General features: G+C 38.1%; 2 protein-coding genes across 2 annotated transcripts; both read left to right on the top strand.

Moving 5' to 3' along the window:
* Window positions 1–7,280: 7,280 nt before the first annotated feature.
* On the top strand, window positions 7,281–8,373 carry LOC100956627 (olfactory receptor 51G1). The gene has a single exon (XM_003780962.2). It carries the CDS (start codon window positions 7,343–7,345, stop codon window positions 8,306–8,308), a length of 966 nt encoding a protein of 321 aa, XP_003781010.1. The 5' UTR covers window positions 7,281–7,342; the 3' UTR covers window positions 8,309–8,373.
* An 8,463-nt stretch (window positions 8,374–16,836) lies between these two features.
* On the top strand, window positions 16,837–17,839 carry LOC100956315 (olfactory receptor 51G2). Its single transcript, XM_003780961.3, has one exon. The coding sequence runs from the start codon at window positions 16,853–16,855 to the stop codon at window positions 17,792–17,794; it is 942 nt and encodes a 313-aa protein (XP_003781009.1). The 5' UTR covers window positions 16,837–16,852; the 3' UTR covers window positions 17,795–17,839.
* Window positions 17,840–23,095: the final 5,256 nt, after the last annotated feature.

Here is a 23,095-nt window from a genome sequence, read left to right as displayed (position 1 = left end):
AAAAAAAAAAAAAATTCAGCATCCTTTTCTAATTAGAACATTTAACAAGACAGGTACAGGTGGCACATTTCTTAATTGGATCAAGGCCATCTATGACAAACCCACAGCTAATATTATACTGAATGGAGTAAAACTGAAATCTTTCCCACTTAGAACTGGAACCAGATAAGATTGTACTTCATCGCCTCTGCTATTCAACATAGTGCTGGAAGTCTGGCCAATACAATCAGGCAAGAGAAGGAAATAAAGGACACCAAATGGGGGCAGAAGAGGTCAAACTCTTCCCCTTTGCAGATGATATGATCTTTTCTTTTTTCTTTTTTCTTTTCTTTTTTTTTGAGTATCAACAAACCACAAGAGTTTAATTTAAGAGAATAATATATCTAATACAATTACAAAGAGTTGTGAATCACTGAGTAAATAATTAAACAAGAAAAAAACCTGATTTCTCCACATTTTCAAAATGAAAGCACTTCTGAGTAACCACATAATGAAAAATGCTCTAATGGGAACATACGTCATGGAATGTACATTACAGAAATAAATGTGAAGACTAGATAACAGCCTTTATTTTTTTTTAGTCATATATACATAGATCATGAATACATTTATGCCTTTGTGGAATTCAATTTGTTGATTATTTGTACAAATTGGAGTGCTTACATCCTACTAATTATCATAGCTTTCATCTCATTTACTTAATCACAGTTAAAACATTTGTGTCCTATACTTGATAGATTTGACTTGTACCCTCGCAATATGCTCCATAGGTGTGGTCCCACAATTAACCCTCCCTCTATCGAACCACCCCACTCCTTTCCCTCCTCCTCCCCTTCCCTCCTTCATCCTGAGCTATAGTTGTGATTCATCCAATGTACACATTACTACTATGAAATCAATTTATAATCACTCACATCTTCATATGAAAGATGATATGATCTTATACTTAGAAAACCTTAAAGACTAGAAGGGCCTGATGGCTCATGCCTGTAATCCCAGTGCTTGGCAGGATGAGGCGGGTGGATTGCCTGAACTCACAGGTTTGAGACCAGCCTGAGCCAAAGTGAGACCCTGTCTCTAAAAATAGCTGAGCATTGTGGCAGGTGCCTAAAGTCCAATCTACTTGGGAGGCTGAACAAGTGGATTGCTTGAACCCAAATATTTGAGGTTGCTGTGAGCTAAGATGTAAGATGTCATGGCACTCTACTGAGGGTGACAAAATGTTAAAAAAAAAAAAAAGAAAGAAAGAAAGAATGCAAGAAAGAAAAGAAAACCTTAAAGACATACCACAAGTTTCCTGGAACTGATCAGAAAATATAGCAATGTCACTAGATTTAAAATCAATGTCCACAAATCAGTAGCCTTTGTGCCAACAACAGCTAAAATGAGAAGCTAATCAAGTACACAATCCCCTTTACAGAAGCTTCAAAAAAAACAATTAAATACCTAAGAATATTCATAAGAGTGGAAGGATCCCTACAAAGAAGATTATGGACCCCTTAGAAAAGAAATAGCAGAAGCTATGAAAGAACAGAAGCTATGGAAATAGCAGAAGCTATGGAAGAACATACCATGCTCATGGCTAGGAAGAATCAACATTGTCAAAATGTCTATACTTCCCAGAGCAATCTATAGATTCAGTGAAATCCCCATTAAAGTATATCATTATACTTTCAAGATTTGGAAAAAATAATTCTTCACTTTCTATGGAACCAGAAGAAACCCTGTATAGACAAGACAATTCTTAGTAATAAAAACAAAGCCCGTGGTATCACCCTACCAGACTTTTGGCTATACTAAAAGGCCATAGTGATCAAAACAGCATGGCATTCACACAAAAATAGAGACATTCACATTTGGAACCAAATAGAAAACTATGAGATGAAACTAACATCTTACAGCCACCTGATCTTTGACAAACCAAATAAGAACATACACTGGGGAAAATAATCCTTATTCAATAAATGGTGTTGGGAGAACTGGATAACCACACATAAAAGTCTGAAACTGGACTCACACCTCTCACCACTTACAAAAATTGATTCAAGATGGAAAAAAGATTTAAATAAAAGGCATGAAACCATAAAAATTATCAAAGAAAGTATGGGGAAAATACTTGAAGATATAGACCTGGGGAAAAATTTTATAAAGAAGACTTCCATGGTAATTGCAACCACAACAATAAACAGATGGGACTTAATTAAACTGAAAAGCTTCTGTACAGCAAAGGAAACAACAATGACTGGGAAAAGATATTTGCATATTATGAATCAGACAAAATCTTGATAACTAATATATACAGAGAAATCAAGCTAATAAACAAAAAAAGAGCCAACAATCCCATATATCACTAGGCAAGAGACGTGAATAAAAGAAGACGGATGAATGGCTAACAAACATACAAAAAACTGCTCATTATCCCTAATCATCAGAGAAATGCAAATCAAAACGACCCTGAGATATCACCTAACCCCAGTGAGAATGGCCCACATCACACAGTCTGTTGGTATTGTAAGTGAGTTCGTGAATTATTTGAAGGTATTCAATTAACATTTAGAGTATAAAATCTCAGAATTATGATGCAAACTGCACCTGTACTAGAGAGAAAACACAAAGAATAGCCAATCGTAATTAAGACACCTATAGTTTAAGACTGAAGATTTAGGGGAAAGCTCATTCTCCCTAAATTTAAACCAAATCACACTAATAGTTAATTGCTGAACATGTCTGGTCATGGAAACAACCAAATGCCCATCAACCTGTGAACAGATCACCATGGAATACTACTCAGCCATTATAAAAGATGGAGACTTTACATATTCTACATTTACCTGGATGGAGCTGAAAAACATTATGCTTAATAAAGCATCACAAGAAAGGAAAAATAAATCTCCAATGTACTCAATAATAATCTGAAATCAATATATAAACAATTACATGTGCATAGGAACAATAAAACACAAATATAGTCTGATAGAGGGGCCAGAAGGGGGAGGGAGAAGGGGAGAGAATGACTGGCAGAAGGAGGGAGGGCATGAAGCAGGATCTCAGCTATTGTGCACATTGTGAGGATGTATAACATGCCCCTGAGTGAGGGGCTCTTTTACAACTGTAACTTTACCCTGGAAGTGTGAACATTGTAATCTAAAAATTTAGACCTCATATTAATTTGAAATAAAAAGTAAAATAAAGTAAAATGAGAGGAAACTTCTTTTTTTAGGACATAAGAAAATAATCTCAGAAAGATGAAATAGTTTGTCCATGGTCACATGATCACTTGGGTGGAAAGTATCAGAGATAAAGTTGTTATAAGTTTATGTTTCATTTAAAATTGAATCTTCTCTCTCTTTCCTCTAGCTTTTCCTCTCTTCCTCTCATGCAGTACTATCAGGTCTAGCAGGGTCTTTCTTAACCAGTTTCACAAGAGAACTATCCTAACATTTGGAAGATCGCCCTTGCACACAGACAGGACAGATTTCTTCCTCCCAATGCTTTGATTTTTGCATTTCATTTTTCAGGTATTGTGTTTTCTCAGTCTCTAATGGCTTCCATCCTCAGAAAAGAGACATGAGAAATCTTGGGGGAATTCTTAGTCTCTGGAAAGGCCCCCGAGGAGAAGCTTCTGGGTTCTTTAAATAAAGAACCTGAGTTTTAAACAAAGATTATGCTTTTAGCTGAGCTACCATCCAACCTGACTTCTGGATGGACGTTTGTACTCCCAGCCCTTTTCTGTCCAGTTGTCAGTGCTTAGGTAAGTATTGCAAGCAGAATGACAGAGAAGACAGTGAGAACACAGAGGTGACTGGGAATGTAGACCCAGGGCCAGACACTGAGCTCTCCATCTTAGCTTCTTGCTAAATCCCCACATCCTGTTAGTCAAGGAAGTAGTGAATGATCTCAGAATAGGAGACCTGTGGTTGTAGTCCCAGCTTTGTCACGGTGTGTGACATCATAAAAAAGACATATTTATCACTTTGTTCAATCGTGCTGCCATTCATCTCTTTTCTCATCACTGGCCTTCCAAATTAAAATTGTAATCTCTACCTTCCTAAGCTTAAAATTGTATTGTTATAACTAAATATTAATGTGAATTTGACAGCATTTTGTAACAACCAAGCTCTATACTTAGGCAAAGTTCTGATTGTCCTTGGGAATAATTTTGCAGACTGCCACCAACACAAATGCTGATAACAGTAAATAACTTTGTGTGCAATTAAATGAGGAGTACAAGTCAGAGCAGAGGGAGTAACAGTGTCAATGGGATCATTGCTCAGCTCACCACTTCTCTGTCTCTGTCATAGACTCTAAGATGATATTCCTTTATTCTAATAAATTAGAACTCAAGGAGGATCATGTGTCATGTAATCTAGTGAAGGAATTAGCTGACACTTCTCTGATTCATTGACCTGGTGATGTCATTGAGAAGGGAATAGTAGCAATACTAAAATTTATTAGGCTTAATCTCTACTGCCTCTCACATCTTTGCTATCCCTTCATTCATACATTTTTTTTCCACATTTATTGAACAAACTTTATTAGGCTCCAAATCTATGCCACGGTTGTGAGCTCTAGTGATGTAATAATTCTGACCCTGAGGTGCTTTCATGACTTGTTTTTTATCTTTCCTTTTCCTCCTCATGTTTTGCACCCTTTCGAAAATCTTACCCATATCCAGAATTTAATAGGCAAGAAATATATTTTGAAGGTAAGATCTTAGGGGAGATGGCATACCCTGGGATAAAATACTATAAATGCAAATTCTCAATAAGTAGACAGAATGACTCTTCCCTCTCTGGAGACAGAGGGGTGCAATAGATGACTTTAAAATGTTTCTTGTATTTTCCAAACTCTCTGAAATGTCTCAGAGTAAAATGGATGGAAATAAGCTTCACTGGGGGTCTGCTGGCTGAGAAGACACATGAATTTAAACTTGTGCTTGGATCTCTCCTTAACTGATGGGTTTATTATTATTACTTTTTAAGATTCTGATGCCCTTTTCTCTCTTAATCAAGGAGCCCAAGCTCAGAACCTGTCCACCTCAAGGCCTAAGCTGTGCACAGCAAGTTCTGTAAATCCTATGACACTCGCTTTTTCCTTCACAGCCCACCTCCCTCCTCTCTAAGTCTCCTCTTTGGTTCTTCCTCTCTTATTGCTGTCCCTCTTTCTATTTTTTTTTCTTCTTTGCCTCTTGGAATCATAAAAGTACAAGGGCTTTCTTCTTATATTAATTGTTGTATTATTATTGTACTTGTATTTGCTTGATTTGAAGTGTGAGTGGCAAAACCTGGATAGGAAATTATATTCTTTCCTCAGCCCTTCAAAGTGCCACAACCTTACTGAAAAAAAGAATGCTTTTTGAAAAATATCCTCAACTTTCTATCTTTCTTCCTTTAAAAAATCCTGATATTTTCACTGATCTGTAGGTTTTCCCTTAGAAGGGAAACATCAAACAGAATGTAGACATATTTATTTATTTCTTCTACCCATTGATAATTTAACCCCTCATGATCCATTTCCTATTTGAAATATTCTCTGAAAAAAATGAATGATGACTTTACCATCATAAGTGCAACATCTTTTTGAAAATTCTGATCTTACTTTATTGCCGTCAACAGTGGTGATTTAATTTTTATTAACTACTATTTTCAGCCTGTATCTTTATAACCTGTGTCTCTGATTGGCCATTCTCTGTCTTTTCCAATTTTAATATTACGTTCTGCCCTTTTAAATAGTTCAGTTTTGTGAACTGAACTCCTGTCTCCTTTTCACATTACTTCTAGCATTTTTCTCCATACTCATGACAGATACCCTACAATCAAACTGAAGATCGCGACATATAATATCCTCCAGTCACTCTTCCCAGGAATTCCTTTTTACACCCACAGTTGGCATACTCCAAACTGAACTTGATCCTTAAAACGTCTTTTCTCCCTATTGTTATTCATCTTGGCTAATCTAATGTTATTCATATAATGCAAATAGCTATCCAAAACTTGTCCAAAGTAAAAACTTCCTGGTTTTTGTTTTGTTTTGTTTTTTAATTGTCTGATTCTTGTAGCAGCTACATGCTATGCAATAGTAGCAGGAAATGTGATGTGAGGCCCAATAACATAGGCTTTCAAGTATATGGTCAGGGTTTGCATTTCATCTTCAACCCTCATTGCTCCATAACCTTTCCCAGGTCACTTTTCCTCTCTGTGTCAATAAGTTCTCACCTGTGCTATACTCCTAAGACTAGACTCTGTCTTGCAGAATTTGTATCAGAGTTTACTGATATAATTACACATTAGACATTTAGAAATATAACTGGTTCATAATGTATTTAATAAACGTTATGTATTTTAAGCTTGTTATGCTTGTAATAAACAATGTACCAGTCACTGATATACATAGAAAATAGGCAATTTTGCAATGTAGTTGCATGAAAGTTCTGAAAACAGAGCAAAGGCAAACCCAGTTCAAATGTTACAGGAATGGAAACTGTATCAATCCAAACCCCAGAGGCATAGCTCAGTCTGCTTGCCTTCAGACAGAGCTTCCTCCCTCTAAAGTAAAGATTAGAGGCCCTTCCTTGTAAATTCAGGTTTCTTTTCTTTGCTCCTTGTGCTTCAGACCTAACACACATTTCTGCATCTCCATCTCTACATTTAGTCCTGACTTAGTCGTGCTGATATTGGAGACACACATTTCCCCTGGTGTTTCTCAGAACTAATCCCCAAATCTCCCTATCTTGTAATTACTTGTTTTCTAAAGTCTTAGCTTCTTCTAAGATGTTCCTCAGCTCCAGGTTTCAGCTTCACCCACTACCATTTGTCTCCTAACCTGCCAAAAGCTGGTATGTAGATTCAGGAGGGGTATTCTTCTGGTCCCATGTTACTAGTTCAAGGAATTCAATAAGAATTTACTAAACACTTCCTCTGATCTCCCCTGTAGGCTAAGCACTGTGAAATGAAACAAAATCTCCAAGTAAATACAAATACATGTGAAGTCACACTATATACACCCAGTTCAAAATTCTGAATGCTCTAGTGACTGAATTGGGGAATTTTTCAGAGACGAGAAAATGAAAAAGTGCCATTTTTGGTGACCTTATTATACCTCTGAGAGGTCAACACAATAAGCTAACTCACATAGCATTCATGACCTTTTGTAATCCACTGTAAAAGTCCCTTTCTTAGAATCTAGACAAAGCAAATTGATCAGGGCCCCCAATTTTTCCCATGCAATCTGCAGATCCTTGCTGACTCCAGGGTCCTGGAAAAATTAGGTAAGAATTCAGCCCTGTCATTCTTCAGGAATCTCGTTCTATATTACAGGATGATAAATCCAAGATTATAAAGCTATGATAGTCCTTTCTAACAGCAGCTTTCAAAAGGCCACTTTCTTCCTGACCGGCTTTCAAGGTTTGGAAGATCTCAATGGCTGGATCTCTATTCCCTTCTGCTCCATCTACTTGACAGTTATCTTGGGGAACCTTACCATTCTCCACGTCATCCGTACTGACGCCACCCTCCATGAACCCATGTACTATTTCTTGGCCATGCTGGCGCTCACAGACTTGGGACTTTGCCTTTCCACGTTGCCCACTGTGCTGGGCGTTTTCTGGTTTGATGCTAGAGAAATTGGCATCCCTGCCTGCTTCACTCAGCTCTTCTTCATCCATACCTTGTCTCTGCTGGAGTCATCCGTTCTATTGTCCATGTCCTTTGACCGTTATGTGGCCATTTGCAACCCCCTGCGTTACTCCACCGTCCTGAGGCCGGCACGCATAGTCAAGATGGGGCTGGGCTCAGTGCTTCGGAGTGCCCTCCTTATCCTCCCCCTGCCATTTCTCCTTAAGCGCTTCCAGTACTGCCGCTCCCATGTGCTGGCCCATGCCTATTGTCTGCACCTAGAGATTATGAAGCTGGCCTGCTCTAGCATCATAGTCAACCACATCTACGGGCTCTTTGTTGTGGCCTGCACAGTGGGCGTGGACTCCCTGCTCATCTTCCTCTCGTACACCGTTATCCTTCGCACTGTGCTGAGTATCGCCTCCCGCCAAGAGCGACTCCGAGCCCTCAACACCTGCGTCTCCCATATCTGTGCTGTGCTGCTCTTCTACATCCCCATGATTGGTTTGTCTCTTGTGCATCGCTTTGGCGAGCATCTGCCCCGCATTGTACACCTCCTCATGTCTTATGTGTATCTGCTGGCCCCACCCCTCCTGAACCCCATTGTCTACAGCATCAAGACAAAGCAAATTCGCCAACGCATCATTAAGAAGTTGAAGTTTGTAAAGTCATTTAGATGTTTTCGGCAGAATTAAGTTAGAGGGAAGAGAATAAAGTTTTCACATAAAACCCACACATATTTTTGGTTGCAACTATGCTGTGGCAAAACAATAAACTGATGAGTATCAACGAGAAGGTCATCACGTGCACAGCATACGGGACCATGGCCCGGGGAGACGTAACTCCCATTCTGTTACTCAATTTCTCCAACTGTGGAATGAGCATGGAAATAATCATAACATCTTCCTTCCTCATTGGTATATTATGACAATTAAATAAAATAATTCATGTAAATCCCTAATGCAATAACTGACAATGCAATACAATCCTCAAAACAATTAATAGTTATTAGTTGAGATAATCAAAAATAATTAGTGTTTCATCTTTCAATCCTATGGTCAGTAGAATTTGATAGTCAATGCTTTAACGTTATATTTTAATTTATTTATTTTTATGTTACTATAGTATAATTTTCATTTATTTACAACATATTTGCACACATTCATGGCCATGCCCCAAGTAATACCTTTCTATAATGGTGCTTGCTAAGCACATACTCACAAAATTAAGAAAAGGAACAGATGCCATGGGGGGTTTGAGGGAAGGTATCAAATTGAAATAATGCAAACATATTCACAGATAATCCTTAAATGAGGTAAGTAATAGAGGTTGAGAGTTATCATCCATCATCTGAGTTACTAGACAAGAGTTTTGACTTCTTCCTTCACTATTATATACATCAAAGGGATAAAAGTGGCAGAAAAGTTGTGGTATTATGTGCATTTTCAGGATGTTCCTCTCATCTTTGTGTCTAACGATATCAAACAAAAGCATACCTATGCAAACACACTAATGTTCTTCTTCCTGAGTGTGTTTTTGTGTTTCTGAGTATATACCTGCTGTGCAATGCTTATTTATATTGGTACATATTTCCTAATGGGTCAGTTTGTGTAAATTCATTGCTGTACGTTAGCACATCTGTCCAGATACATAAGGAGTGAACTATAAAAATTTATATATTCATGGAGATAGATAGAGATAGAGATGTCCTACTCTAGGACTTTACTTAGGATCATGAGAAGAGGAGAGTTTTGGCTTTGAAATTTCTTCTCTTTACAGTTATCTCAACCTGTCTCCAGATACCAAAAGTGAAATAATTAAAACAGAAACACAAAGATATTATATTTCACCAAGAAGAAGAAATAAATGTAATTATCAATACTGTAGGAAATTTGATTGCATGAAATTAATCAGTTTAGGGCAAGTGTGATGGCTTACACCTGTAATCCTAGCACTCGGGGAGGCTGAGGTGGGTGGATTGCCTGAGCTGATAAGTTTGAGACCAGCCTGAGCCAGAGCCATACCTTGTCTCTAAAAAAAAAAAATTAGTCGGCATTGTGGCAGGCACCTGTAGTCCCAGCTACTCGGGAGTCTGAGGCAAGAGAATAGCATAAGCCCAAGAGTTTGAGGATGCTGTGAGCTGTGATGCCATGGCATTCTACCAAGGGTGACAAAGTGAGACTCTGTCTCAAAAAAAGGAAATAATCAGTTTCAGAACCTTGGTTTTCCCTGTAAGAAAGGCACCCCTAAACATAACCACTTTTTTTAACTTTACATAGGCATGTGTGAATATAAATATGAATACATACAAAGATACACATACATTTACACAATTCCTCAAACATTTCAAATACATGGATTCAGATAAATATGCATCTGAATTGAATACCACATTTTGAGTAGACACACAAAATTGAACAAAAATGCTTATGTATTTATATAAATGAAATCAAAGAGATTTTGTCCCAAATTATAAGCCTCCTATACCTATACTTCTGCTTAGCAAAATGTTTCTATTATGTGGAATAAAGCCACCAGCTTTTGGCCAATGCACAAGCTGTCTATCTCACTGCACTGCCATTCTTGTTTATTTATTTGTATTTAATGCATATTTTACAATCTAAACCAGATACCTATTCTGGACCTCTTTGTGAAGAGCCAGTATGTCTCTGTCTTTGCCAGACTAATCACCCCCCTCAAAAAAAAAAAAGAGAGACAGGGAAAGAAGGCAGACTCCACCGTAACTAGTTTACTCTCTCACAATACTAGGTAATCAATGTGTCAGATCTTCACCAAGTGAGAACTAAGGATAGTGGGTTTGGGGGAGCGAGGGTGGTCAGATATGAGATATTGGATTCTAGTGCCAGAGCTCTGATGAGACGAAGGCAAGAAAGGAAATCTAGCCATATGATCAAAGGCTCTGTGACCTCCTTCACCAGCGTGGTCAGCAAATAAATGCTGAGAGCCAGTTTCATGCTAGACACTGTTCTAGCATCTATAAAATAAAGGGAGCTCATTGCCTACAAATTTCATGGTGCATCTGGGAATATCAGATCTTATAGGTCTAGAAGTGCTGGGTAAGTGAGAGTATCTGGCTTACACATTAAAATATTAATACATATTATTTCCAAACATTTAAAATTAACTACTTTTATTTTCATTAAAATCATAAGTATAAGAATGTATGTGAAAAATAAAAAAAAATTTCACCATTAAATTTTTGTGTATTTTCATCAAATATATCCCATTTCATAACAATTAATTTAATTTCATGTTTCAGTTCTTTTAGAGAGAGATAGAGAGAGGAAAGAGTCAGACAGATGACAAGAAGAGAGGAGAGAGAGAAATAGTAACATATTGGGGAGAAGGAAGAGAGGTAACATTGTGTACAAGGTTTAACATACATGAGTTCCATAAGTTAATACCTGAAAGAATTAATGAATAAGTAAATGAGTACAGTATTTTTCCAGCATATTTTCCTGAAGAATAGAGATTATTTATCTCCATTTCATGTGTCTCCCTATATTCTTTTCTCATGCTCATAACATCATTTTATCATATGCAAAATATTACTTTGTTATAAAATATTTGTTCAAGAAATAAACAAATGTGTAAAAGGATGTATGGGTAAACAGATGGCATAGACATTAAGAGATGATAAAGTCAAAATGAGGTGAATAAGTTGAGCTCCAATAGAGTATGACTGGTATCCTTATAAAAAGGATGAATTTTGACACTCAAAGAGAAAACAAGTGCACACCTACAGAGGAAAAAGCTCATGAGGACATAGTGATATGATGGCCATGTGTGAACCTTGGTCAGAGGCCTCAGGAGAAACCCATTCTGTCAAAAATCTAAACTTAGATTATTCTCACTTTCAAGATTTTGAAAACATAGGCTGGGCATGGTGGCTCACTCCTGTAATCCCAGCACTTGGGAGGCTGAGGCGGGTGGATTGCCTGAGCTCCAGACCAGACCAACATAAGCAAGGGGGAGACCCCATCTCTAAAAACTAGTTGGGCATTGTGGCAGGTGCCTGTAGTCCCGGCTACTTAGGAGGCTGAGGCAAGAGAATCGCTTGAACCCAAGAGCTTGAGGTTGCTGTGAGCTGTGATGCCACGGCATTCTATCAAATGCAACAAAGTGAGTCTCCGTCCGCCCGCCCCCCCCAGAAAAATATTTTGAAAAAGTAAGTTTCAGCTATTACATTACCCAGGTTATGGTATTTTGTTCTGATAGCTCTAGAAAATTAATACAACAAGTAACTGGTTTGAAACAAATCCCAGGCTAAAAGTGAAGATATATATTAAATTGTAGATAGAAGAGAAAATTATGAAATCAGAGTTCAAAACAAATCACAAGGAGAAGGATATACAAAAATTGCTAAACCTTTGAGTCTGGCACAAATGTCAAAAGTTGCTGATTCTGTCCTACAGAGGCGAGGCCTAGAAATGTGCATTTTAACAAGCATCACAAGAGATTCTGATCTAGGTCATCTGCGGACTGTGATTTGGAAAACACTGCCTCGTAACAGTTAAATTTATATATACACACTTGACCAAATATTATTGGAATCTGCCCACAAGAGGAAGCCTGCCACATTTCAAAGAGATCAGTCAGGACAATAAATTTAAATGACTTATTATGAATGATTGGGGGACCTGGGATATCCCTTCATAGAGTAGAACCTCTGTCAGTCGACCACACAAGGAACTTTAACAAAATACTTGTAAAGATATGGTGGTGATCAACACAAGGAATTAGGCCTATTGAACTGATGCACACATGTACTTTACTTCCTTGTACAGATTTTATTAGAGAATATTATGCAAAATCATACATAATTAAAATAAAAATTGACCAGTTTCTCTAATTAGTTCTTTGACATCTAGAAACAAAGGGCTGAGTTCTGGGCATATCAAGAAGTGAGAAAGGAGATGGAGTCCCCGAGTGCAAGCAGGGTAAGGAGCATATACGGTTATCTCAGACACAAAGAGTAACTATTGACACCATCACAGTATCTCTAAGATCCTGGTCTGGCATTCTTCCCTTTGCTGATGGTGGGGCTGGGGGGGAAGAAAGAAAAGAAAACATTTAATTTAACAAGCCTTTAGAAATTCACCTCTGTTTATATATACCTAACATGCGCACGATCACATCCAGTGTGCATAAACTGGAGTTTTGCTATATCACGCATAAAACATTCTCAACAACACACACTGAGCTTTCCAGATGTTGTGGAGTTTGTCCAAAACTTTCATCATATTCTTCAGCCATGACTGCAAGTGCACCGTGTCCTCTGGGCTTCCCCTCCAGGCAGCTCACAACATCCCTCTCCTCTCCTCTGCTTTCTTTATCCCTAGGGTCTGAGGTAAAGAGGCCCAGGGAGCCAGGACTGGTAGGGAATTGATTAAAAAACCTTGAAAGGGTCTCAATGGGTATTTGCATAAAAATGAGGGATTTAAACTCCTTTCCTCCACTCTCTCTATATTTCCCACAGCCTCCAGTTTTTAGCCTTGGTATGTGAAGAGTCAATATAGGAAGGGTATGTTTGGTGCTGAGCATGGAGACAAGAAGAGGCCCCAGAAGACTCATCCAGAGCTTTGGAGAGACAGGGGAGAGAAGGGACTTTGATCACAAGGTGCTTACTAAGATGGTAACTACTGAAGATCATGCTGGCTTCATGGGCTCCCGGGTCTGATCTTAGCACTAGCACAGAAAGCAGACAGCAGGTTTTCTCACATCCACTCACTCCCTGGGCTCCCTGCCTAGAGGGTTGGCCCCTTAATGGTAATAGCAGGAATATTGATGAAACCCAGAGTGGCAAGTAAGTTAGGTGGGCAAAATTGCAAGGCAGATGTGAGATGAGCTCAGTTATTAAGGGTTCAGAGTCTACCTGTCAGTCTCAAATACAGGTTAGCTGAATCAGGAGTTATTTCCAAAAAGAAAAGCAGTACGAAGAAATATCAAAAGTCTAGTTCCCACCTTATATGTGCTATAAGCTCAAGACATCTGTATAGGAATTAATCTGAATCTCTGGGAGGAAGGCTTTCCTGTAAAGTGTAATAAAAGGACATTTCTCAGAATTATCACAGAATACAAACAATACAATCACAACAGTTATCGAACTTGCTTAAATCCCTCCAGGAAGTAGTCTCCAAGCAAGGTAGATTGGGACAGAAAGACCATCCATTAAATCTATTCCTCCTCCCCCACCTAACTCACCCTACTCGGGAAAACTGCTTTATTACTGGTCAGGAATGACAAATTCCTCACCAAATCTGATAATGGATACTCTGAAGATCTTTCTTAAGAAGCACATACTGTTAAGCTCTCTCTGTCAAGTAGGCTAAAGGTGATTTTAGCCTGGCTTCACTATTCTGGATTTTCCTTTACTCTTCTCCAACCTGTTCTCATCATTCTTTGTCTGATTCTTATTCTGCTGTACCCTAATACAATGTGAAGCACAAATTATAATCTCAAAAATGGTTTGTCTTGAGTTTACAGCCAATAAATCGTGGGAATCAGTAGGAATCAGACTTCTTTTTTTTTTTTTTTCTTTTGCAGTTTTTGGCAGGGGCTGGGTTTGAACCCACCACCTCCGGTATATGGGGCTGGCGCCCTATTCCTTTAAGCCATGGGTGCCGCCCAGGGAATCAGACTTTTGATATTTCTTCCTATCATTCATCATTTAACCATCACCCATTTCAGGTTGCCTTAATTTGAACAGTTGTCTAGATTTGTTAACTTTAATTTTTCCAAAATTTTAGTATGTTCTTTGGAGCTCCAGAGATCTAAGCTTGAATTCCATTTCTAGCACTGAGTGGCTGTGTGACTTTAGGCACATGATCAAACTCTCGAAGCCTCTCTTTCCTCACTTGCAAATTGAGGGAATAGTACTAACTTGAAAAGTTTTTTCATGAAATCTAAATGTGATTATTTTTGCAATGTTCCTGAAACAGAGGCTGGCAAATAGTAGGTGTTCATAAGGATTTATGTATCTTTCTTCACTTCTCTACTTCATTTGAATGTCAAAAACATTTTCTACCTTAGGTTTTATGAATTATATTGCTTACCACCATGTAGCCTGTCTATCCCTGATGGGTTAGTTCATCACAGATCTTCTTTGATGTATAATGTGGCAACCATTAATCCTGGCTACAGTAGAAGTTGGTTTGCACACGAGAGAGCCAATATGACCTTCAAATGGACAGTGAGTTAATGACACTGGCTATTAATGTCACTGATATTCAGAGTGAGAGATAAAATGTCTATGTATTATGTTTATTATATATATTTCTTCAAGCAGCTTATTTATTAATTCAGCTAAAGATTCAGCACTGTTTTTGAGGGTCTATTCAGCTAGCTGCTACTAATTGTTGCTGAGTTATCATCTACGTTGGAAAAAAATCTAACAGTTGTTTAGAGCCTAACATTTAGAGAAAACTCAGATGTTGGTCAAGTACTATCTCCCTTACCTTAGATATGTTAATGACATTCTTGACACTTCTGGTTCTTTATCCATAGCATGACACTATCAAAAGAACATTTTTCACAGGCTTTATAAAAGGGATGAAACATGTATCAAGTTGCTAATAACTAACTAAATAAAATTCAACTCTTACTCATGCACATTGCTATATACCAGGGCATGTTCTAAGCAGTGGCTTTATAGAGATAAACAAAGCAAAATGTCTACTCTCTTGAGCTCAAATTCTACTGGTATTATTGAGAATGGAAATATTATTTTTCTGGACCTTAGAAAATCTAAATTGTCATATGAACCTCTGTCCAGAGGCTTGGCTTTCCTGAGCCTTCATTCTTTATCTGTAGAAGAATGTGCCCTCTCAGCAACACTGCCCTGTGTTCTATGGACTCCCTTATACTTGGCCTTGGAATTGGGAATGTGGCTGCATCTGGTAGTCTGCAGCCTCCCCTGCTACCTAGGTCCACAACAGATGGATTCCTAGACTTCCTGGGAATGCCATTTCCCCACTGACAGGAGGATCAAGGTTTTGCCCTCTTGCTGTAGTGGTCAGGAATAGCTTCACCGACAGTCATTCACACACCTTCAGATTCTCTCTGGAATTCTGAGACCTGAGCAGCAATTAAAAACTATATGGACAAGGTTAGTCTCCTACATCAGGAAACCAGAAGAGATGCTGTGTGAAGGGTAGGTCTATGTGTAAGAGTAGGGTTTTCATGTGCCTGGTGAGGTTAAACAAAAATGAAAAAGTGAAAGAAAGAAAATAAATAAAAGAATAACTATGATGTCAAGGTAAGATACAGAAAGAAAAAGGTGAAGGAAAAGTTGCAACATTAGTGAGAGACCTGAAATAAAAGAGGCCTGGAAGGATTGTATAATGAAAGATTTATTTTTTGTTTGTTTATTTGTTTTGAGATAGAGTCTCACTCCATGCCCTGGGTAGACTTCAGTGATATCAGCATAGCTCATAGTAGCCTCAAACTCTTGGGCTCTACCAATCCTCTTGCCTCAGACTCTCGAGTAGCTAGGACTACAGGTGATTGCCACAATGCCTGGTTAGTTTTTCTATTTTTAATAGAGACAGTCTCACTCTTGCTCAGGCTAGTCTGGCATTCTTGAGCTCAGGTAAGCCCCCACATCTAGCAGAAAGGCCTATTTGTTAAGGGGTATGCAGAGTATGGCCAACAAGAATAGTGAAGATGCTTTCACTCCTTAATCTGAAGGAGAAAAGAGAGTAATTACTTCAGCTCAAGGAGGTACCGTGCTATAGAAGGAAGATCCCCAAGAGCAGTTGTGGCCTTCAGTGGTGGAACACAGATGGCCATTACTAACCCACAGTGCCATGGAGAAAGGACCAGGACTCTCTCTCCTCCCTTTTTGAGCCTTCTAAAAAGCCCAGAGGCCAAGATCTGGTTGATACAGAGGTCAGAACAGAGCAAAAAGCACAGCAGAGCTTGTGTGGAAGATCTGGCTCATTCATTTTGGCTCCTACAAGTCACACAGCAGTCACTTCACAGCTCCATGTCTGTGCTTCTTATTGAAACTTTGAGACTAAAAATATTTTCCTCACAAAGGTATTGAGAAGCAGCCAGGCACCAGAGAGCAGCCACCTCTGGAAGGAGCTATGCAATTTTAGGTCTATCTGATTCTAATCATTTTTTTCTTTAATTTCTGCCAGGTGTAATCACTAGCATTTACTCAATTCATTTCAGAATTTGGGAGGGAATTCAATTCCCCCCGATTTCCACGCACAATGACACTGGGATCACTGGGAAACAGCAGCAGCATTTCCTCTACCTTCCTGCTGAGCGGTATCCCCGGGCTGGAGCACATGCACGTCTGGATCTCCATCCCGCTATGCTTCATGTACCTGGTTTCCATCCTGGGCAACTGCACGATCCTTTTTATCATTAAAACAGAGCCCTCACTGCATGAGCCCATGTACCTCTTCCTGTCCATGCTGGCTCTGACTGACCTGGGTCTGTCCCTGTGCACCCTCCCTACAGTGCTGGGCATCTTTTGGGTTGGGACACGGGAAATCAGTCATGATGCCTGTTTTGCCCAGCTCTTTTTCATTCACTGTTTGTCCTTCCTAGAGTCTTCCGTGCTGCTATCTATGGCCTTTGACCGCTTTGTAGCCATCTGCCGTCCCTTGCACTACGCTTCAATCCTCACCAACACGGCCATTGGCAGGATTGGCCTCGCCTCTCTGGGCCGTAGCGTAGTGCTTATTTTTCCATTGCCTTTTATGCTCAAAAGATTCCCCTACTGTGGCTCCCCAGTCCTCTCCCATTCCTACTGTCTCCACCAAGAAGTGATGAAATTGGCCTGTGCAGACATTGAGGCCAACAGCATCTATGGCATGTTTGTCATCGTTTCCACGGTGGGTGTAGACTCGGTCCTCATCCTCTTCTCTTACGCCCTGATCCTACGCACTGTGCTGTGCATTGCCTCCAGGACAGAGAGACTCAAAGCTCTTAATACCTGTGTTTCCCACGTTTGCGCTGTGCTCCTCTTCTACACGCCCATGATTGGCTTGTCTGTTATCCACCGCTTTGGACAGCAGATGCCCCACCTGGTGCAGGTGCTCATGGGTTTTGTGTATCTTCTTTTCCCGCCCCTGATGAATCCCATTGTCTACAGTGTGAAGACAAAACAGATCCGAGATCGGGTGACCCATGCCTTTTGTTACTAGCTGGGTCTAACATTGGAGGCACTATCACTTTAAATGTGCCCACACTTGTTTATCCTTTATAATATCTAATGAGCATGAAATAGAGAAGACATGTATTCATTTAGTGATAAACATATAGAAGGGTGAACAAGATATCAAGCCCTCACAGAACTCTCACTCTGGTCTGGCAAGGTGGAAGGGAGTAGCAACACAACATAGTGTGATGTGGTAAATTGTGTTATCAAAAAATGGCCACAGAGATAATTCTAATTTCACTTTCTCTTCCAGAAACTTGCTACTTCTCAAAGGTGGAGTCTGTCTACTCCCCTTAAAATTGAGGAGGACTTTGCAAATGCCTCCTAACTTGAATATTGTGGAAATGATCATGTGAGATTTTTAAGGCTTGGTCATAAAATCTGATAAGTTATTCAATGTTTCTCTCTCTCTTTTTCTCTTTTGTTCTCTCTCTCCTCTTCCCCAATTCTTTATCTTCTCCTACCACTCTCTCTAATCTATCTCCACTCCTCTCTGTCTCACTCAACACTTAGGGAAGTGTTGAGTAAGCAGCAAAGTGACTGGATTTGAGGTGGCTGCCAGGTTCAGAGTTATGTTAGGATTATCAGACTAAGTAGTCTGATACTTATCCACTCAACCATTTGCCAGTAACCAAAAACTTTCATTTAGTTCTAGTAGAAACTATACATGGTATGAGCAGTCACCCAAGGTTGGTCAAGGGTAGCCTTTTCAGCTTCCTATAAAATATCATAACTAATAACTCCTCGGGACAACTGAGCCATCCTTTTGTTACCACATCCAATTGCTTAAAGAAATAAGATCTGGGTTGCTTATGATCCTCTACACTGCAGTGGTTTTCAACCTTCCTAACGCCGTGGCCCTTTAATACAGTTCCTATGGCTCACAACCCACAGGTTGAGAACAGCTGCTGTACAGTTTGTCAATATTCTGGGTTGAATTCCTTGCCTTTCTTCAATGAACAAATCAAAAGGCTTATACAAATACAGGGGCCCAAGGTAGGGAGAGTCATTAAATTTTTAAAAGCTAAGATAGCTTTGTGGTTTTCTCTGATCCAAATAAGTAGTTCTTTTTCTTCCCCTTTTAAGACTTTTTGGAGGGGTTTTGCTGTAAGCCTAAAATTGGAAATCTAGATCTAACAAAATCTGACAATATCCAAGAATCTTCACAACTGCTTGTGGATGGTATGGACAGCTATTCAATTTACATCCCCTCTCCAATCTGAAAGGAGATTGCAAATTTCAGGTTAATGAGGCATGTGTAACCTCCCTTCCCTTCATGGATAAGAACCCACTTTTAACTTTTTATGTAGTCCTCTTGGCCAAGAGGAGCTCCAGTCAGTCAGTGGGAGGTATTATATTTCCCACCTTTTGGCCAGGATTTACCAGAGGCAGCATCAATGGCCAAACTTTTATTTTGTTCCACTATTGCTAAGGTGGTGTGGCTACCTGCCCCAGTTCTGTCTTGTCCCCTGGTGGGAACCCAAAGTACTTAAAGTAAAAAGACTTATGACCAATTAAATGTTCTATGCCAAATAGGAATGCAGGTAGACAGGAATTTCTCAAACTTTAAAACCTGTTAAGCAACATAAGAGTAAAAAAAAAAATTGCAAAAGCAAGTTTAGAAAACGAACTTATATATAAGCCTTAAACTACTGTCAGACTCATAAGAATTCACTATACAAAACATAAACATTTGTTAAAACCATACAAACTCAGGATTTAGAGGATCTTGTATCAGAATAAATAAATAAATACCATTCTAAATCAAAAAAGGTTGTGGTTTCCGCCTTGTTCCAACAGTGACAGTAAAATGGAAGCTTACAGGTAGCTAAACATCCAAATTATCTAGATTTTGTGGACATTTGTTAAAAACAGTTATTTGATCAAAATAGAATCACAGGCTATTGTAAAATGATGGTGATTTGCTTACTCAAGAGTGACAATTAGAAGAAATTAAAGGCAATACAGTAAAAAAAAAGAAAAAGAATTTTTTTGAAGTTCAATTTTCCCAAGAAATCAAAAGCTAATGAGAACAATATAAGAATTATCTTGATAAAACATAAAATTTTTGTGGTTTAGGCCAGTTATCAAAATGTAAAGAAAAAACTTGTCATTAGTTCAGTTGTTTTTATGGGAAATCTATTTCTGCAACTGGGAAATCATTCCTCATGAAAAAGGTCTCAGAACTTATCAGTCATATGAAGACTATGTCTAGGGTCCTGAGTGAACATTAAATTATAAAGGAAAACAGTATGAAGTTTCAAAAGAAGCAGATTATAGAAAACCTCCTGCAATTTTATTACATTTATATCATTTACATTCCCTAAATTTATTTTAGCAGTTTAATTAACTTTTTTAGCCTGTGAATATTGATTACTGAACCAATGTAATTAATTGTGCCCTCAATGAAGTCATCTTATGTCTAAAAGAGAAGAGCATTTTTTCATGTTTTTTAGCCACATGTCTGTCTTCTTTTTTTTTTTTTTGAGAACAAGATTAAATTCCTGTTTATTTGTGGTGCACAAACTGTCTATGTATATATATATTTTTAATTTTATTAAGTCAAATATACATAGATCATGAATACATTCATGCATATGTGGGATGTGGGGTACAATGTGCTGATTTTTTTCTTTTTTGTACAATCTGACCTGGTTACTTAATTTAAATCTTTTATCCATCTTGAATCAATTTTTGTAAGTGGTAAGAGGTGTGGGTTCAATTTTAGTCTTTTATATGTGGTTATCCAGTTCTCCCAACACCATTTATTGAATAAGGATTCTTTTCTCCAGTGTATGTTCTTGTTTGATTTATCAAAACTCGGGTGGCTGTAAGAGGTCAGTTTCATCTCATCGTTTTGTATTCAGTTCCAAATGTCAATGTCTCTATTTTTGTACCAATATTATGCTGTTTTGATCACTATGGCCTTGTAGTGTAGCTGAAGGTCTGGTAGGGTTATACCCCCAGTTTTATTTTTATTACTAAGAATTGCCTTGGCTCTCTGGTGTTTCTTCTAATTCCATACAAAACAAAAAATTATTTTTTCCAAATTTTGAAAATGTGATGATGGTATATTAATGGAGATTGCATTGAATCTGTAGGTTGCTTTGGGAAGTATAGACATTTTGACAATGTCAGTTCTTCCCAGCCATGAGCCTGGTATGTTATTCCATTTGTTAATATCTTCTGCTACTTATTTTCTTAGGGTTTCATAATTTTCTTTATAAAGGTCCTTCACCTCTTTTGTTAGGTATATTTCTAGATATTTCATTTATTTTGAAGCTGCTGTGAAGGGAATTATGTCCTTGATTAGCTTCTCATCTTGGCTATTATTGGCATACCAAGGAAACTGATTTGTGGACATTGATTTTATATCCTGAGACATTGCTATATTTTTTGATCACTTCCAGGAATCTTGTGGTTGAGTCTTTCAGGTGCGCCAAGTATAAGATCATATAATCAGCAAAGAGGAAGAGTTGTACTCCTCTGCCTCCATTTGGATGCCCTTTATTTCCATCTCTTGCCTGATTATATTGACTCGAACTTCCAGCACTATTTTAAATAGTAGTTGTGATAGAGGACAACCTTGTCTGTTTCCACTTCTCAATGGAAAAGCTTTCAGTTTTACTTCATTCAGGGTAATATTTTTGGAAGGAAGTATGGAGAATCCTTTAAGAATTCAAATTGGTCAAAATATCCTCATAAAACTTTGACCGTAAATCTATGAACTCCCATTTTATCCTGCAATCCCATTACTAGGCATCTACCCAGAAGAAAAAAGTTATTTTATCATAAGAACATTTGTACTAGACTGTTTATTTCAGTTCAATGTACAATCACCAAAATGTGGAATAAATGCCCACCACCCCAGCAATGGATTAACAAGTTATGGTATATACATACCATGGAATACTGTTCAGCAACTAAAAAGATGGAGACTTTGTATCTTTTGTTTTAACCTGGATGAAGGGTGAAGGTGGAACACATTCTTGTTAGTAAAGCATCACAAGAATGGAGAAGCAAGAATTCGATGTACTCAATTCTAATATGAAGGTAGTAGATTAGCTAATATGGGGAGGGTAGGGGAATGAGCAAGTGGGGAGAAGGAGAAGGAAGGAGGGAAGGTGAAGGGAGATCACAGTGTATGGCACAGCTCTTGGGGGGCAGGATACAATTATAAGAGGGACTTTATCTATCTGATTTTTTTTTTTTTTTTTTTTTGCAGTTTTTGGCCAGGGCTAGGTTTGAACCCACTGCCTCCGGCATATGGGGCCAGTGCTCTACTCCTTTGAGCCACAGGTGCTGCCCAAGAGGGACTTTATCTAACAAATGCAACCAGTGTAACCTAATTCTTTGTACCCTCAATGAATCACAAATAAAAAAATATTAAATTAAAAAAATTAATATATAAACATTCAAAGAAAAAAATGGGAGAAAAGAGAAGTAAATTAATTTTAAAACATAGACTGAGAAAAAAATCAATTAAATAGACTTAATTATAACCTTTAAATTTTAAAAAACCTACCAAAATAACAAACATAAGCATTTTAGTAAGATTTGGCATTCTGAATAATGTAACATCTCTAAGTTATATAAATACAGGAGAAGTTTAGAAGTTCTCTGTGAGCTCACTAGGGGATAATAAAATAAATTTTAGGACCTACTTAAAGGTGTTAACTAATTTGATCTTTCTAAAATGGCAATAAACCAAAGAAAAAATTGTTGATATGATATCATCTGACTATAAACTAAGAAAACTCAAACATCAATCCTTAGCTTCTCAGATAATGGCACAATGTCATAACATTATTTATGCAAAGATCAAGATAGAGCAATTATGAAAATAATCTAACTTGTCTCAAAAATTTTTTCTACTTAAGTGCAAATTCAATTACGTGTAATACTTCCAGAGAATGTTTTGAGATTCCCTTTGAAGACTAAGAATAATATTTTCCTCACTTTGGAGTAAATTGCTGTACAAAGATTAACAGCTAAAGGATTCTTCTTAAATTTTTTTCAGGCAAAGGTCTTTGCTATAGGAACACAGTGTATGCATAACATACTAGCTTTCCACCAGTACTCCTCAGAAGGAATAAAGGAGATACAGATTATGTGCGTATCTTTCCATAGACAATAAAATTGATGGAAGAAATTGTATCTGCAACAAGGACTAAGAGACAAAACCAAAATATCCTCATAGACTTTTGACCACAAGCTTCTGCTTGTGCTATCATTTACTTAGGGCTTTATTTATTCTAATTTACTTACTCTTTAAAATCAGGTTGTT

Source organism: Otolemur garnettii, unplaced genomic scaffold (genome assembly GCF_000181295.1).
Source record: "Otolemur garnettii isolate 467f Iridium unplaced genomic scaffold, OtoGar3 scaffold00001, whole genome shotgun sequence".
Taxonomy (NCBI): Eukaryota; Metazoa; Chordata; class Mammalia; order Primates; family Galagidae; genus Otolemur; species Otolemur garnettii.
Note: the sequence above shows the minus strand (reverse complement) of the source record. Positions and strands in the feature narration are given on the sequence as shown.

Bases quoted from the DNA above. Each gene is read 5' to 3' on its own strand.
- LOC100956627 (XM_003780962.2), top strand. From the start codon at position 7,343: ATGATAGTCCTTTCTAACAGCAGCTTTCAAAAGGCCACTTTCTTCCTG.
- LOC100956315 (XM_003780961.3), top strand. From the start codon at position 16,853: ATGACACTGGGATCACTGGGAAACAGCAGCAGCATTTCCTCTACCTTC.